Source organism: Myotis daubentonii, chromosome 17 (genome assembly GCF_963259705.1).
Source record: "Myotis daubentonii chromosome 17, mMyoDau2.1, whole genome shotgun sequence".
Taxonomy (NCBI): Eukaryota; Metazoa; Chordata; class Mammalia; order Chiroptera; family Vespertilionidae; genus Myotis; species Myotis daubentonii.
In genome coordinates, this window is record NC_081856.1 from 47,055,271 (window position 1) to 47,069,941 (window position 14,671).

The 14,671-nt window shown below is 45.2% G+C and overlaps 1 protein-coding gene across 1 annotated transcript; it reads right to left on the reverse strand.

The window, feature by feature from the left end:
• Positions 1–11,538: 11,538 nt before the first annotated feature.
• On the reverse strand, positions 11,539–14,192 carry LOC132219735 (E3 ubiquitin-protein ligase RNF4). The gene is made up of 2 exons (XM_059672254.1): positions 14,146–14,192; positions 11,539–14,090 (listed from the first exon to the last, which is right to left on the reverse strand). Exon 2 carries the CDS (start codon positions 13,943–13,945, stop codon positions 13,373–13,375), a length of 573 nt encoding a protein of 190 aa, XP_059528237.1. The 5' UTR covers positions 13,946–14,090; positions 14,146–14,192; the 3' UTR covers positions 11,539–13,372.
• Between the last annotated feature and the right edge of the window lie 479 nt (positions 14,193–14,671).

Sequence of the window (14,671 nt, forward strand, 5' to 3'; positions counted from 1 at the left end):
ATATAAAATTAGATTAATCATATCTTTGTCTCATTTTGATTTACTTAGAGAAATTCTGGCAAGCATTTTTTTTTCCTAGAACAAGTTCTAGCTGAACATTTTCCAAGTATGTGCCCATTTAAATATTTACTTGGAAGTGTCTTTTGTTTTTAAGAGACTTATTTGGAAATTCTGAGTGCAAATTATGGCTCTGTAATTTATTTGGACAAAAGCAAGCTGGTTGCCAGGTTACCGTTTTAAATGGTCTTATAAAATAGTGCTAGGTTATACCACTTTAAACCGGTGTTTACTGTACCTGGCAACTGTCCTGGTCATATGCTTCAAAAGTATTTAGATTGGATGTGGTTTCTAATGACCAAGAAACCATCACCACTGAGTAAATAGGATTAGAAGCAAGACTAAGGTATCTTGCTGCTCATAACATGCATTTAAGTCTAGGAGAGTTAAATCTAGCCAGCTAGAGGAGGTTTCCTTCCATAGATGAGTGCTGGTCTTGCCTGGAATATTTTATTTATCAGAATCATATAAAGGGTACTTAACACTTTTGGAAACGCTGTCATATTTGGTTCTGCTTTTTATAACTTTCAGGATAGAGGACCAGAAACATGACAAGAAAACCACCAGGTGCTCTGCTCAGCGTGCAGGTGGTTGACAGTCATGCGCTGCTCTCCCAGCTGTGTCTCACTGGCAGGCGTGGAGGGCGCCTCAGCTGTGCTCAGAACCTAAAAATACACACTTTTCCTTTACTTCCTTTCCCGACTCACCTCAGATATAATGAGATTTCCCACTTATAAAAATTGCAGCTTGCTTTATTTTTATGCTCACAAAATCGCTTGGTAACATGAACATATTAACATGCAAAGGAATCAATGCAGAAAGTGTGATTTCTTCTTCGCCGGACCCCACACCCTTGGCCCGTGTGCCCATTCCACGCCACGTGGCTTTGTTGTTGTTTGCTTGCGTGCTTGTTGAGTCTGAGTCTTCTCTGAGTCTCCCTCTGAAAGAAATAGCTCTCCTTCCTCAGTCCTTTAAAAAGAAAAGAGTTGAAGGGAGTGTCCGCCTGCAAAAGTTTTGAAGTCGTTTTGTGAAGTAAGAAAGACCAGTTCCTTTATGACTTGCCCTCATAGCAGAGTCTGCCTAGTTAGGCATCAGCTGCTTGCGTTTTCCTCGGGCACACGGCTAGGCCACTGGTGGCAGCCTGTGTCGTGGTCACGAGTGGCGGTGGGATTGCATTCTGGCCAGTACAAGGTGGGCAGAAGCGACGTGTACCACTTCCAGGCCAATAAAACCCCTTGCTTGGCCCTCTGTACTGTGCCCTGCGTGCAGGGAAGGTGTGTGGGGTCTCCACGGCTTTCAACAGGAGGAGCCTGAGTACAGGGTCCTGCTGGACTCTGACAGGAGCAAGGAATCGACTTGCATTGTGTAAAGCCACTGAGGGTCAGAGTGGTTGTCGGGGTAGTTAACCAAACCTGACAATTGCCGCGCTCATTAACCCCTGTCACCTTTACACACTCATGAAAATGGCCACCATAAAAGAAAAGCAAAAGTCCACAGTGACGTTAACATGCAACCTTAATGGGAGGGAGAGCTGAACCAGAGAAACTGACTCCCGCTAGCCCGGCCCCTTTGAAATGGCTGTGGTCAAACCCGAAGAAAGTCCGCGTGGCCTTCCTCAGACTCTGTTTTGTAAATGCGGCGTGGGTCTCTTCAAAACGTTCTCACAAACCGATTTACCCTTTAAAAACCACATACAGCCCTAGCCGGTTTGGCTCGGTGGATAGAGCATTGGCCCAAGGACTGAAGGGTCCATGGTTCGATTCTGGTTGAGGGCACATACCTTGGTTGCAGGTTTGATCACCAGCCCTGATCAGGGCACATTCAGGAGGCAACCAATCGATGTTTCTCTTTCTGTCTCTTCCCCTCTCTTCCATTCTCTCTAAAAATCAATGGGAAATATCCTCAGGTGAGGATTAACAACAACAACAAAAAACAATAACAACACACACAACCACATACACACTGAAAATGCTGACTTGTACTACGGGCAAAATTCTGCTCATGTTCCTCTCTTCCTCCCTTTTATAGAAGAGCATTTTCTTAAAACTGAAAGTAAGTATATTTGGCTCCAGGACCTCAGGATTTTCACGGGCTTTGGGGGTCACAAAGTATGTTTGCAAATTTTGTGTATTCATTGGAGGGGCTTATGATTCTTCTGCTTAAGCTTAGAAATATGTCCGAGAAACAAAGCAATCAAGCGTAGATCTGGCAACAATGTAGTGAATATGATCACTATAGCTAGAGAAACCAGGTAAGTCAAGCTGAAAAAGAAAATTCACTCAGATGAGGCATTTTCAGCAGGGGCCACAATGGAATACCTGCCAGCTTGTAGGCTGTCAAGTTTTTGAAGAGGCGTTTTATTTTCTTGGGAAGTACAAGTGTAGAAGTATCCCCGTACTCGAAATAACCTTTTCTCTCCCCAGATACCCTGGGGCGATCGGGGCCCGAAAAGGAGGTAGACATTTTCACTCTGAGAAGACATGGCTTTAACTTCTAGCAGTTAAGTTTTCTCTCAGGGAGATTAAAAAGTCTTTATTTTTCCTCCCAGCTACAGTACAGCCCTAAAAATATATCAGCCACATTAGAATAGGCTGTCTTTTAGCACCTGCATTGGTGAATCTCCCAAGGCCTCTAAATTCAATTTTTAAAAAATTGACTGTGAAATTTTCAAAGGGCTCTGGGATGGGGAAATGGAAGATTAGACTCCAAACGGGCCTGTGGAGGGAACAGTGGAAATTTAAACTGCCTTCTGTGTGCACAGCTGCCCTGTTAATAACGCTCTTGCCCAGGAACATCTGCCGAGGGCCTCGCCGCACCCAGCGTGCAGGCCGAGGCTGCGTAACGCACCGTGATACAGGATTATCCTGTGAGCACCCTTCCTGGAACCGCAGCTGGGTCCGCATGGGACTGTTGGTGAACCAGAAACCAAGTAGACTCCCTTCCAGGAAGCTGTAGGAAGGAGATTAAGAAACTCTGGAGGCTCCCTAGCTGGTTTGGTTCAGTGGATAGTGTTGTTGGCCTGCAGACCAAAGGGTCCCAGGTTCCATTCCAGTCAAGGGCACGTATCTTGGTTGCAGGCTCCTCCCTGGCCTGGCCCCTGGTTAGGGCTCATGCAGGAGGCAACCAGTCGATGTGTTTCTCTCACATCTCACATCAGTGTTTCTCTCTGTCTTTCCATCGCTCTTCCACTCTCCCTAAAAATCAATGCAAAAATATCCCTAAAAATCAATGGAAAAATATCCTCTGGTGAGGAGGAAAAAAAAAAAGATAGAAAGAAATACACAGGTATTATTCTTCCCATTTTGCCTGTGGCCACTAAGAACTGAAGAAGTAAAGTTGCTTGTTCAAAGGAACAAGCCTGATGAGGGGAAGAATTAGGAATGTAAACCACACTTTCTAACTTCTGGGCTGTGCTCTTTCTGCTATGCCACGTTCACGTTTCCTCCCAGCTGTGTTCGTGCAGTGAGCTAGCGTGACTGTCTGAACCACCTATGGAATTTGGCCTGTGTCTTTAACTAAACAGCTTAAAACAAATATTCTACTTGCTTACATTCTCATTCACTCCTCTACTTAAAAATAACAAAATATTTTAAAAGTCAAGTCTTAAATATCCATATTATTTCATCTTTCAGTAGGAAGTTAGCCTGTGCATATTCACGGAAGACAATGTAAGAAACTGGGCAATTCATTCCTTCTCAGCCCTGAATGTGCATGCCTTTCTACTCCTGCTCCTTTTTCAGTAAATCCTTCAGCCAGTGTTTCCGTGATAGTAAAGGAGTTGAACTCCTGTGATGACTGATACTATATCACTTTAAAACAAACATAAACCTATACATCCATCACCATGACCAGTCAGATTTTTTTCTTTTTGAGTTACCAGTAAGGAGAGGTAATCATATGACAACACCAAAGAGGGAGAAAAATTACTGTAGTGCCCAATCCTATAGGATAAACCCATAGATAAGAGAGTTCATGGGGCAGAATTTATTTCTAATCCCTCTGACTGCTTTATAGGTCACAGATTTGCACTCAACATCGTTCTGCTTTATATTCTTCATCTTAACTCCCATGATACTATTTATTAAGGGAGATGTCAGGGATCTGCCCGTCTCCTTCAAAGAGAAGAACATTTTAGAAATGACCCCATGCACATAAGTATCCAAACAAAGCAAGTTTCTCTTGTCTGGAATAATTATGCTATCCACTAGCAATCCTAATTGTACTTTCTGTAAATCAGACTACAAATACCGGTGTGAGGTGAGGTTTTTAACAGAAATGACAGGAAAGCATATTAATTTTAGATGAGGGAGTTTGAGGTCACATCCCTTTCCAATGAAAAATGAGGCAGAGATAATACCAAGTTTTGATGAGTTTTCAGCAGTGCCGATCACGACCTAATGCAAGTGAAGTTGATTCTCAAAATTCACTGTGGTCCGATTTTACTTGTCCTCAAGGATAGTCATTAGCTTGAGCTCACACGATTGGAATTTGGTTTTCAGCACAGGGCAAAGTTTTCCTGCCATAATTGCTTCCATCTGCTACATGAACACATGTGTTCCTGCAATAAAATTTTCTAAAACTCTCCAAACTCCACATGTGCTTTTTTGACTGGGCTCTCGCTGTATTGATGTTTCACCTGCATTCCGCCTGGGTGGGACTCTGCCTTGCAGCTGGCTGCTGCGTGGAAGGTGGGGTAGACGGGGGAAGTATGATGTTTGCCTTGAGACCCCAGTGGCAAATCCAACACAGACATTTGCCTTGAAAACAAAAGGTCGTGGTCATGTGTGTTATAGTACACACCCTGCTCATGTCTCATTTCATTCTGATTATTTTTTGTTTTTACTCTGTTTTCATTTATTTGTGTTAAGGACACAACTAATGCATGAATATATTGTTATTGTAAAAATTTTCTATTGGAAGAGACAAAAAGAAAGTTCTCCTTCTTCCACCCCATGGAATAAGTGAGATGTTTTCTAAGGAGTTGAAATTTCCTCTCCATAAAAAAATAAATTAGTCTTATATCTGTTTGTCAGCAGGTTTTCAAAGACCTCCAAAACTTTTCCAAATGAAAAAAATAAAATAACTTCATTAAGTTACCCTAAATCACAAAATGAAAATACCGTACAAGAAGCTGTATATTAATGTACATTGCCATGGAGGAGGGTGTGGGGAGGGAGAATATTGGATTGGTTTGATGAGCCTAAGAAGTTCAGTGTGAAGATACTTGTGTACCTGAACTTCAAATTATTTTGAAGTACAAGTGCTCTAAGTGAGAAGCACATGGCTGATTTCAGATTCTGAAGTTCCCTCCTGTGTTTGTAGTGAAATGAAGCTGGCAGCATCTGGGGCATCCCTGGGAACTGGGGGTCTGGGTCGTTGGCTTCCTTGGCCAAGATACTGCTGAGGTACCACCAAGAGATTAGCAATACAGATATTATCACTTTGTTTAAAACTATGGTTAGTAGTTTTAGGATCTTGTTTAGAAATTGCTTTTCGTGTATATCTTTGTGTGTGCGTATAATATGCATATTTATACATTTAATCACATATATTTGCTGTGGTACATACATTTCTTAAATCTTTTGCTGATAAAGGCATCGCACAGGTTCTTTAACGTAATAATGCATAGTATGAATATGCTTTGCATGTACTCTCTTTAGTCCCTGGGGACACTCACATTCCTTCAAGAAAGTGAACAGTTCAAAGTCCAGGGTTAGTAATTTACTTTGTTAGATTTATATGCTGCCTCTAATGCATGTTTTGTCCAAGTAAGAGGTATTCATTCACTTGAAAATAGAATGCCTGTCTCCTGGCTGACTCATAAGGTAGACAGGCAAGGGGTGACACCATGCTGTTGCAAAGGCCTGAGAAAGGACAAGACGGAAAGACCAAGGACCATATGCTAAAGAGGATCACAGAGGTCATTTAACGTAGCTCTTGAACATCAGTCTTTGAACAACAAGACCATTCCTAAGCCCAGAAGACATATATAATGGTCAAACCCACACTCAAGTGTCTCAGGAGACATAACTTCCCACTGTAGCTCGTTCAGAGTCCAAAATTCCTGCCAGAAAGTTCTTGAATTCTCTCCCCTGTCATCTATTATTTCATGGAAATTAAAAAGGGTGTGTTAGCATCTACCACAATTGACTCTCAGGTTTCAAAACTTTGAACTACCGAAGGATTATTGTTAAACCTTTTTTTCTTTAGATTGCATTATGTTTGATATATACATAACATATTTGGTTAAATTGTGAGGAACTTAAATAAGAAAAAATAAATATACATAAACTTATTACCTGAAAAAGAACATCATAGGAACACTAATGAGAGAAAAACATCGTCAGTCAGCTGCCTTCTGCATGCCCCTACTGGGAATTGAGCCCACAACCCCAGCACATTCTCTGACCAAAAATCAAACCTGTGATCTCCTGGTTCCTGGGTCGGTTGACCCTCAACCACTGAGTCACAACAGCTGGGCTAAATTATATTTTTGTTTCTTTAAACTCTTTATGTGCAATCTTCCTATCTAATAAAAGAGTAATATGCAAATTGACCATCACTCCAACACACAAGATGGCCACCCCCATGTGGTCAAAGATGGCCACCACAAGATGGCCTGCAGTGGAGGGCAGTTGGGGGGGACCAGGCCTGCAGGGGAGGGCAGTTGGGGGCAATCAGGCCTGCAGGGGAGGGCAGTTGGTGGGGGGAGCAGGCCTGCAGGGGAGGGCAGTTGGGAGGAACCAGGCCTGCAGGGGAGGGCAGTTGGGGGCAACCAGGCCAGCAGGGGAGAGCAGTTAGGGGGTGACCAGGCTAGCAGGGGAGGGCAGTTAGGTGCAATTGGGCCAGCAGGGGAGCAGTTAGGCGTCGATCAGGCTGGCAGGGGAGTGGTTAAAGGGTGATCAGGCTGGCAGGCAGAAGCAGTTAGGGAAAATCAGGCAGGCAGGCGGGCTAGTGGTTGGGAGCCAGCAGTCCTGGATTGTGAAAGGGATGTCCGACTGGCCGTTTAGGCCCGATCCCCACTGGAATCTGGCCTAAACGAGCAGTCAGACATCCCTCGAGGGGTCCCAGATTGGAGAGGGTCAGGCTGGGATGAGGGACACCTTGCCCCCATGCATGAATTTCATGCGCCAGGCCTCAAGTTATACTATATTTGATTCTTATAATATCTAAAGTGCCTGAAGATCTAATCTGCTATTTATTGTTTCTGCCCACTTTCAATTATGGTAGCTTGCTTTCTTCTGCCATTGCTTTGTTTGTGTTATTCCTTCTTTTAGGTTGTGAACACACATTGCATATAACTTTAGGTTTGTTTTAACTTCTAGGCATATAAATAGCATATCACATAATTCTCTAAACATTCTGAGGGCCTCAATAGAGAATGCTTTCATCTAGTGAAAATTTCTGTTTTCTTTACTTGTGCTCTAGGGCTGCCACCAACCTCAGGACCATCTTAGGTGGTCCCTCTCCCTCTCAGGGTTCAGCTCCCCTTCATTGTGGAGCCCAGAATGATTCCTGATTCTAGCTGGTATCTGCATTTCCCTGAGCACATTACTTTCGCATCACTATTCATTGCTTTTCCCAAGCTGTTTTTGTTTATTTTCTTTTTAAAACATGTGTATTGTAAATTATTGTGTGAGGAACTTCCTAGGTCAAGTATGCTGTGTAAAAGATGCATAGTAGGATACAATTTTCTTCCTGTCTTCCACCATTGCTACCTTCCTTCTTGGTACAATTAATAGAAGTAGAAAGATGTACCATGTTTCACTATACCTTCTATTTCACACAGAATAATGACAACTCAGAGTTGAATCTCTTATTTATTTTACTAAGCATGAGTTAGTTAAAAACTGTTGGGAGTTGTTTAAAATGTGGCTCTCAGATTTAGAAATATAGTCCAAATTTATAGATCAGTTCTGTTCATTCATCATCAACTATGACTTCCTTTTAAAAATAAAAGATGTGGCTTCTTAGGACAGCTCTAAAGTCTTCTTGGCATAATATTACTCTTAAAAGAGATTTGTCAAGTTAAGTTTAAGAGAATCAGAACATAAGATTACACATTTATTAAAACACACACATGGGGTGTGAAATGACAGAAAAATGTGTTTGGCAAAACTTATTTGGCAACTTTCCAAAACCAAAACATTTAAAAACTAGTATTTAATTACTTTCTAAACCCAGAACACGGCCAGCTTTTTCAGGACATAGGAATAATATTCCGTGATATACTTATTTTTATGGCAGAGAATAACCCAGACTAAGTTTAAATAGTCATGTTATAAATATTAAAAGTAAAATACTGGCTATCAGGTCTTCCTGCATTGACTCTTCAATAAATTCCAAATTTCAAAGTGAGCAGGGTGACAAAAGACTAAGTAAGACCTCACATGACTTTTTATTTTACACATGGAAGAATGCCTGTGTTCAAAGGCAACTCACCACATACACAAACAACTTAGCAACAATCAAATTCCAAATTTTAGTGCTATTTTTTATTTTCTAATTAATTTACCAAAAAAAGAGCAGGGGGGCATTTTGAAAAGACTTGATTTTCACTTTAATTTTAGGGAATTAGCATTGTCTTCTGAGTTCTTGGATTCAAGCCATCATTTTCACATTCATGTGAATCAACAATACTAGTTGCAAATGGGACTATTAGACCATGTGAGATTCATTTAATTGAGAAAATTAGGTTTACTTTCCACGTGCCTAATGTAGGTGTGTTACAATTTATTCGGGTTCTTTAGGGTATTAACTTCACTTTGACTTTAATGTGATTAAGATTCGAATCTAGCATATTGATGGAAAATTAGTTTCCCCCAAAGGGTAGAAGTTTTAGTCCTCTTATCAATTTCTTCTTTGCAAGGAGTACCCAGTCATCTGAAAATTAGAAAATTATCCTTTCCTTCCTACATTAAATGAGGCAAAAAAATTTATTGATTGATTTTAAAGAGAGGGAGACAAAGGGGAGACAGAGGAAGGGAGGGAGGGAGGGAGGGAGGGAGAGAGAGAGAGAGAGAGAGAGAGAGAAACATAAATTTTTGTTGTTTCACTTATTTATGCATTCATTGGTTGATTCTTGTATGTGTCCTGATTAGGGATCGAACCTGCAACCTTGGCATCTTGGGATGACGCTCTAACCAACTGAGCTACCCAGCCAGGGACAATGAGACTTTTCTTGAGTTTAAGGCTCAGAGGGCATCATCAGTAGCTCTGTGAGACTTGTGAAGGTAACCACGTCCTAACCTCTTTAAGCACCACCAGAGGCACCCTCTCTAACCCTGATAGCAGTTATCGATTGAACATCCATGCACAAAGAACTGCATTATCTACCCTCATAGCAACCATGAGGTAGAGTCCATTGCCCTGGTTGCACAGACGTAAATTGAAGCTAATATTGATAAATTAGAATGGAGATTCAGCACTACCTTTGTCCTTCAATGCAGAGAGCAGTCTGCTTCTATGTTCTTTCTCTGCTAGATCTTCTGTGTATCCTCAGCCTCTCCATCCTTGAGTCTCCAAAACCAGGGCAGCCCAGTAACCTGGTTGAGATGGAGAATATTCATAGGCAGCCTGAAATATTCTGGGAATACATTCTTGATTCTCATATTCCTTAGCTCATAATGCAATAACATTTACAGAATACAACTCAATTTGGTTCCCTATGCCCTCCCTCCCCCCCATCCCTACAAACCAAACCACCACTGTCCTCTGACTCTGAGCAATTCAGTGATAGGTATCTTTGTGGTCACATCCTGCTTTGCCTCCCAAAGTTGGGACCAGCTCTCTCCTCTCCCCCCCCCCCCCACCCTGAGTTACTGATTCATTACCCAAGACAGATCAAGGCTTGGAGGCCCTTCTCAGGTAAGCCTCAGACTCCAACCTTTTCACAGGTAGTAATGCCGCAGTTTCCAATTTTCCCTCAGGTCACTTCATTTCCACAGTTCACGAGCAGATGTAGCCCTGTGCTCTAATTATCTCCTAGAATCTATAAAAGCAATCCTGAAAAACATTTCAGAGATCTCATCTTAGGTTTTCCAGAGAGTATAGTGAATGTGAAGTTATTCTTCCCAAGGAGAGGCAATTACTCTTCAACTACATGTCTGCTGTTCTCTTGGGCGTGTACGTTAGTAACAACTACAAAGCTGATTTGTAATGTGGATCCAGAAGGAAGTGCTCTCACTGTCCTTGGGCCTTACAGTCTTGGCAGGAAACAGACACGACTAGGATGATACTGCACATCAGAAAACCGGCATCTCCTTAAAGGCAGGAGCCTCCTATTAGACAGTACAAAAAGGGGAACTAGATGGAAAATAGGTATTTCGTTTTATTTCAAGTTATATGTATAGATACATAAACATTAAGCCATTGTATGAAATACTTTGAAAAAAAAATGTGTTAGTGGTTTCGGTCACAGCGGGATGCCAGACATACATTTAGAATATTATGAATATTACTAGGGGCCCGGTGCACGAAATTCGTGCACTGGGTGTGTGTGGCGGGGAGTGTCCCTCAGCCCAGCCTGCCCCCTCTCACATACTGGGAGCCCTCAGGCGTTGACCCCCATCACCCTCCAATCGCAGGATCGGCCCCTTGCCCAGGCCTGATGCCTCTGGCCTAGGCGTCCGGCCCGGGCAGCGGGGACCTGCAGTGGCAGCGGGGGGGCGCCGCGATCGCGCGGGCTCCGCCCCTGCCCCTGCAGGACGCCTCTGGCTGAGGCGTCCGGCCCGGGCAGCGGGGACCCGCAGCTGCAGCAGCCCCGCAATTGTGGGCTTCGCTTTAGGCCCAGGCAAGGGGCCCCTAGTTCCCGGGACTGCCAGCTTCAACCGTGCCCAGCTCCCATCGCTGGCTCCACCCCTACTTCCTGCTATCACTGGCCAGGGCGGAAAAGGCACCTGATTCTCCGATCATGGCTGGGGCCCTGCCCCCCAGCTCTTAGCTCCCCCCTGGGTTTCCGATCACTGTCAGTGGCAGGGGGCTTCTTCCTGCTTTCCCTTTCACCTCCCTGCATTGTGCCTACATATGCAAATTAACCACCATCTTGTTGGCAGTTAACTGCCAATCTTAGTTGGCAGTTAATTTGCATATAGCCCTGATTAGCCAATGAAAAGGGTAGCTCGTACGCCAATTACCATTTTTCTCTTTTATTAGTGTTGATGTGTATTCATTAATAGTAGCATCAGCATCAGATTCTATATATAGGGCTAATTTTTCAAAGTTATTGCAGTTATGTTGTGGAAGTTTGTTTGGGCATAGGGACTGATTCAGAAAAAAACTGTAAAAATCTGCTTTTATTGCTCTTAAGATTTTACTCATAAGACTTAGAGAACTGTAAACTTAGAGCAATAAAAATTAGGACCTGAAAAGCTTAAAGTGAAGCTAATACAGTTTTGATGATTAAAGGGCAAATTATGTAGGAGAAAAAAATCACACAGGAAATGATAATTCACAGTTCTAGATAAAGATGGTTTTGCTCTCTTTTTATTTTTTTTTTATTTTCAAATTCCTGGTTTTATTTGCATCTGTAACACCAGCAGAGGTCCGAAACAGACTGACATTATGGGTAAAGTTTAAACATAACAAAGAAAGATTTGGATTATGTACACTGAGAAGGAGGGGTTTTCATATCGACCTTTTCCTATTTTGTAGTTTCTGACAGTAGAAACTTAACACCCCCACAATTTAATGTAGAAGCACAGCTTTCACGATCAGTCGTTTGTCCTAAAATGTAAAGCAGGGCTTGGGCTGCGTGGTCATCCCGGCTCCTGGAGGCTGTAATGTCAGGTCACAGGAGACGCTCCCATGCAGCCCGGAAGAAACGCGATGGCAACCACGTCCGGTCGGAGGGCAGACACGGCACAGCCCCCGTGGGAACCATGTCCTGCCTCCTCACCTCCAAGTAGAACATTATTCCTTTCATTCAAACTGACTAATTGGAAGTGAGCCGAACAGCTACAAAGGCAGAATGAAGAATAAAACTTCCACAGAAGAGGGACACTCCTTCAGCCCCGTTAAAGTGAACTGTGCCCAGTCCCTGCTCCTTCCAGGGAACTGAAGGCCAGTTATTGCTGCAAAGCTGGGGCCTCTCCCCCGGCTGACGCTCCACATGCAGAGGCTGCTGTCTGGCTTGAGGCCTGTGGGGAGGGTGGGGAGGTGGGGCAGGCTGGCACTCCCGTCACCCCTCAGCCCTGTGCGTTAGGAGCAGTGCTGCCACCTGGAAACCAGAGGCTCCTACGCCTGCAGAGTGGGCAGGGGGTGTTATCTGCCCCTTGGTGAGGAGAGGCCACCGAACTTTGCCAACCAGAACTGCAGAGGGCCACAGTCCAGATGGCCAGAGGACCAGCTTCTGAAATGGTGGGTTGGTGGGGTGGTGAGAAGGCCAAGGCAGGACCCAGCTCGTCAGGTGGGCCACGCTCTGAGACACAGGGTGGCTGCGGCTTGGGCAACAGCTGGACAGGGGCTGATAAGGCCACAAATACTGCACCGCCTTCCGGTGTCCATACTTGAGGAGACCGTGGGCAGCGGGGACTGAGGACCAGCGGGCATATGGTGACGAGGACGGATTTTATCAGAAAGGAGCGGACACCGAGTACAGGCCTGCCCTGTGTACCGTAACTGGCCCGCGCCAGGAGGGGAATTCTGGGGCCTGGTCAGTTCCTGAGAACGGGGTGACAGAACAGGGCGGGGCCTAAGGGACACTCACGGTGCTGCGTGTCCTGGGCTGCAAGGAGGCGGCGGTGGACGGGCTTTATTGCACGTTTCATCCTCAGAGGCCTGGGCATGGCCCTGCAGAAATCCCTGCCCGTCACTGCTAAGGTCGGGAAGGAGCCCAGTGGTTGGTCCTCCGGGGCTGTCGGCTCGGTCACTGTGCGGGCAGAGGCCGGGTGAGGTAGCATGCCCGCAGGAGCTGGGTGGACTGGCTCATGCCCTGACCAGGGCTGGCTCCCCGACAACACTGTGGGGGAAGCTGCGCACACCTCCTGCGCGGGGGAGCTTCTTGGCAAACGTGCAGTCCCGGAGAGGCTGGAACCTGCTTCTCAACTCGAAGGTGCTCAGCTCCTCGCCTGCCCTGGAACCAGGCTGCCAGGGGAGCAGGCCGCACCTGGCCGGCAGGGCTGTGGCTCCGGCTGAGGCATCAAGCTGGAGGTAACGAGAGGACCTCAGAGGGCTGGAAATAAGGAGGAGTCTACATATCAGGCCTTGGTTTAAAAGTCTTTTGAGCTCAGGAAATTGGAGGCAGAGAACCCACGAAGGCCGCATGAGCCCGCGGGGATGTCACTGTCCGTCCTTCTCCGAGGCAGCTCGCAGCGTATCAGATGTAAATGGGGTGATAGCGTTTGTGGCTCATCTTCTTCCTGCAGGTCGGGCAAGTGTTCGCGTTCTTGAGGGAATCTCGGAGGCACTGGCTGCAGAAGACGTGGCCACACTCTGTAGAGACAATGACACGCCCATTCTGCACAATCTCTGAGTATCCATCCATGCAGATCGGACAACTGACCGTGCCGGAGGGCCTGAGCCCCGGCGATGTCTCTTCCCTGGCGTTTCTGGGAGTGTGCGTGGTCACATACACGTCCCTGTCCCTGCTCAGCTCCTCGTCGTCGCTGCTCACCACACAGCTGTCAGCGTGGTCCTGGCGCTGCCTCCTAGTGTTCCTCCTGGGCCGCCTCCTTTCATCAATGATCACTACAGAGTCGTTGTGCGTCAGGTCCACCACCACGGGCTCCAAAGACTCACAGGTGAGGTCCACTATTTCATCGCCAGCGCTTTCTACGAGCTCTATGGGTTCTGTTTCCAAGGCCATCACCGGGGTGGGGGCTGCTTCCCGAGCTCGCTTCTGGGCTTGTCTGGAATTTGCTGCCCCTCCTCGACGCTTCCTCGTGCTCATGGTGCTTCCCGGCTGCACCCACAGAGAAGGAAGTGACTGAGCCAAGGCCTGCAGGGACGTCCAGCGTTCTCAGTCACTCATGCCTGCTGCTCACTCATCCTCTGGCTGCCACGGCATTCGGGGCCACACAGATGTCCTCCAAGTCCTGGGCTGCTCTGGGCTGGTAGGCGCCCCGCCGACGCACTCGAGCTAGGAAGCACCTTCGGAAGAGGCTGCGGAGAGGCACTCCAGCCAGACGCCACCACCTTTGCTCTCTTTTTAAATGTAAGAAATAATCGTAAATATCAATTTAAATTTTTATAGAACACTTCTATTGACTTTCACAGAAGTATAACTTTCATGGGAAAATCTTAAATAAAATGTCTTTATTTCCACCTCATAAACCATTCTTCCTGTGCATAATACAGGCTGGGGAAGAGTAGGCTTACAGTTGTTAATATGCAAAACAGAGTTTATTCTTAACATTATTATTTATTAAGTATTGGATTATTTCCTATAAGAACACCTGTAGACCCAATTTTGCCCCACCCTGCATATCCCTACCTAAGAAATGTGCATTAACTATCTCTTGAAACAATCAGCTAATATCATGACTTTCTCCCCCTACTTACTAGCTTTAAAAATTTTTGTTTTGTATCTGTGAATTCAAAACCCAATCTAATAAATATTTGTTTACAAGCAAAGGACAAAGAATTAAGTTGTGAAATAAAAGTTACAGATTAAAAT

Coding starts and splice junctions, on each gene's coding strand:
- LOC132219735 (XM_059672254.1), bottom strand. CDS start 13,945: ATGAGCACGAGGAAGCGTCGAGGAGGGGCAGCAAATTCCAGACAAGCC.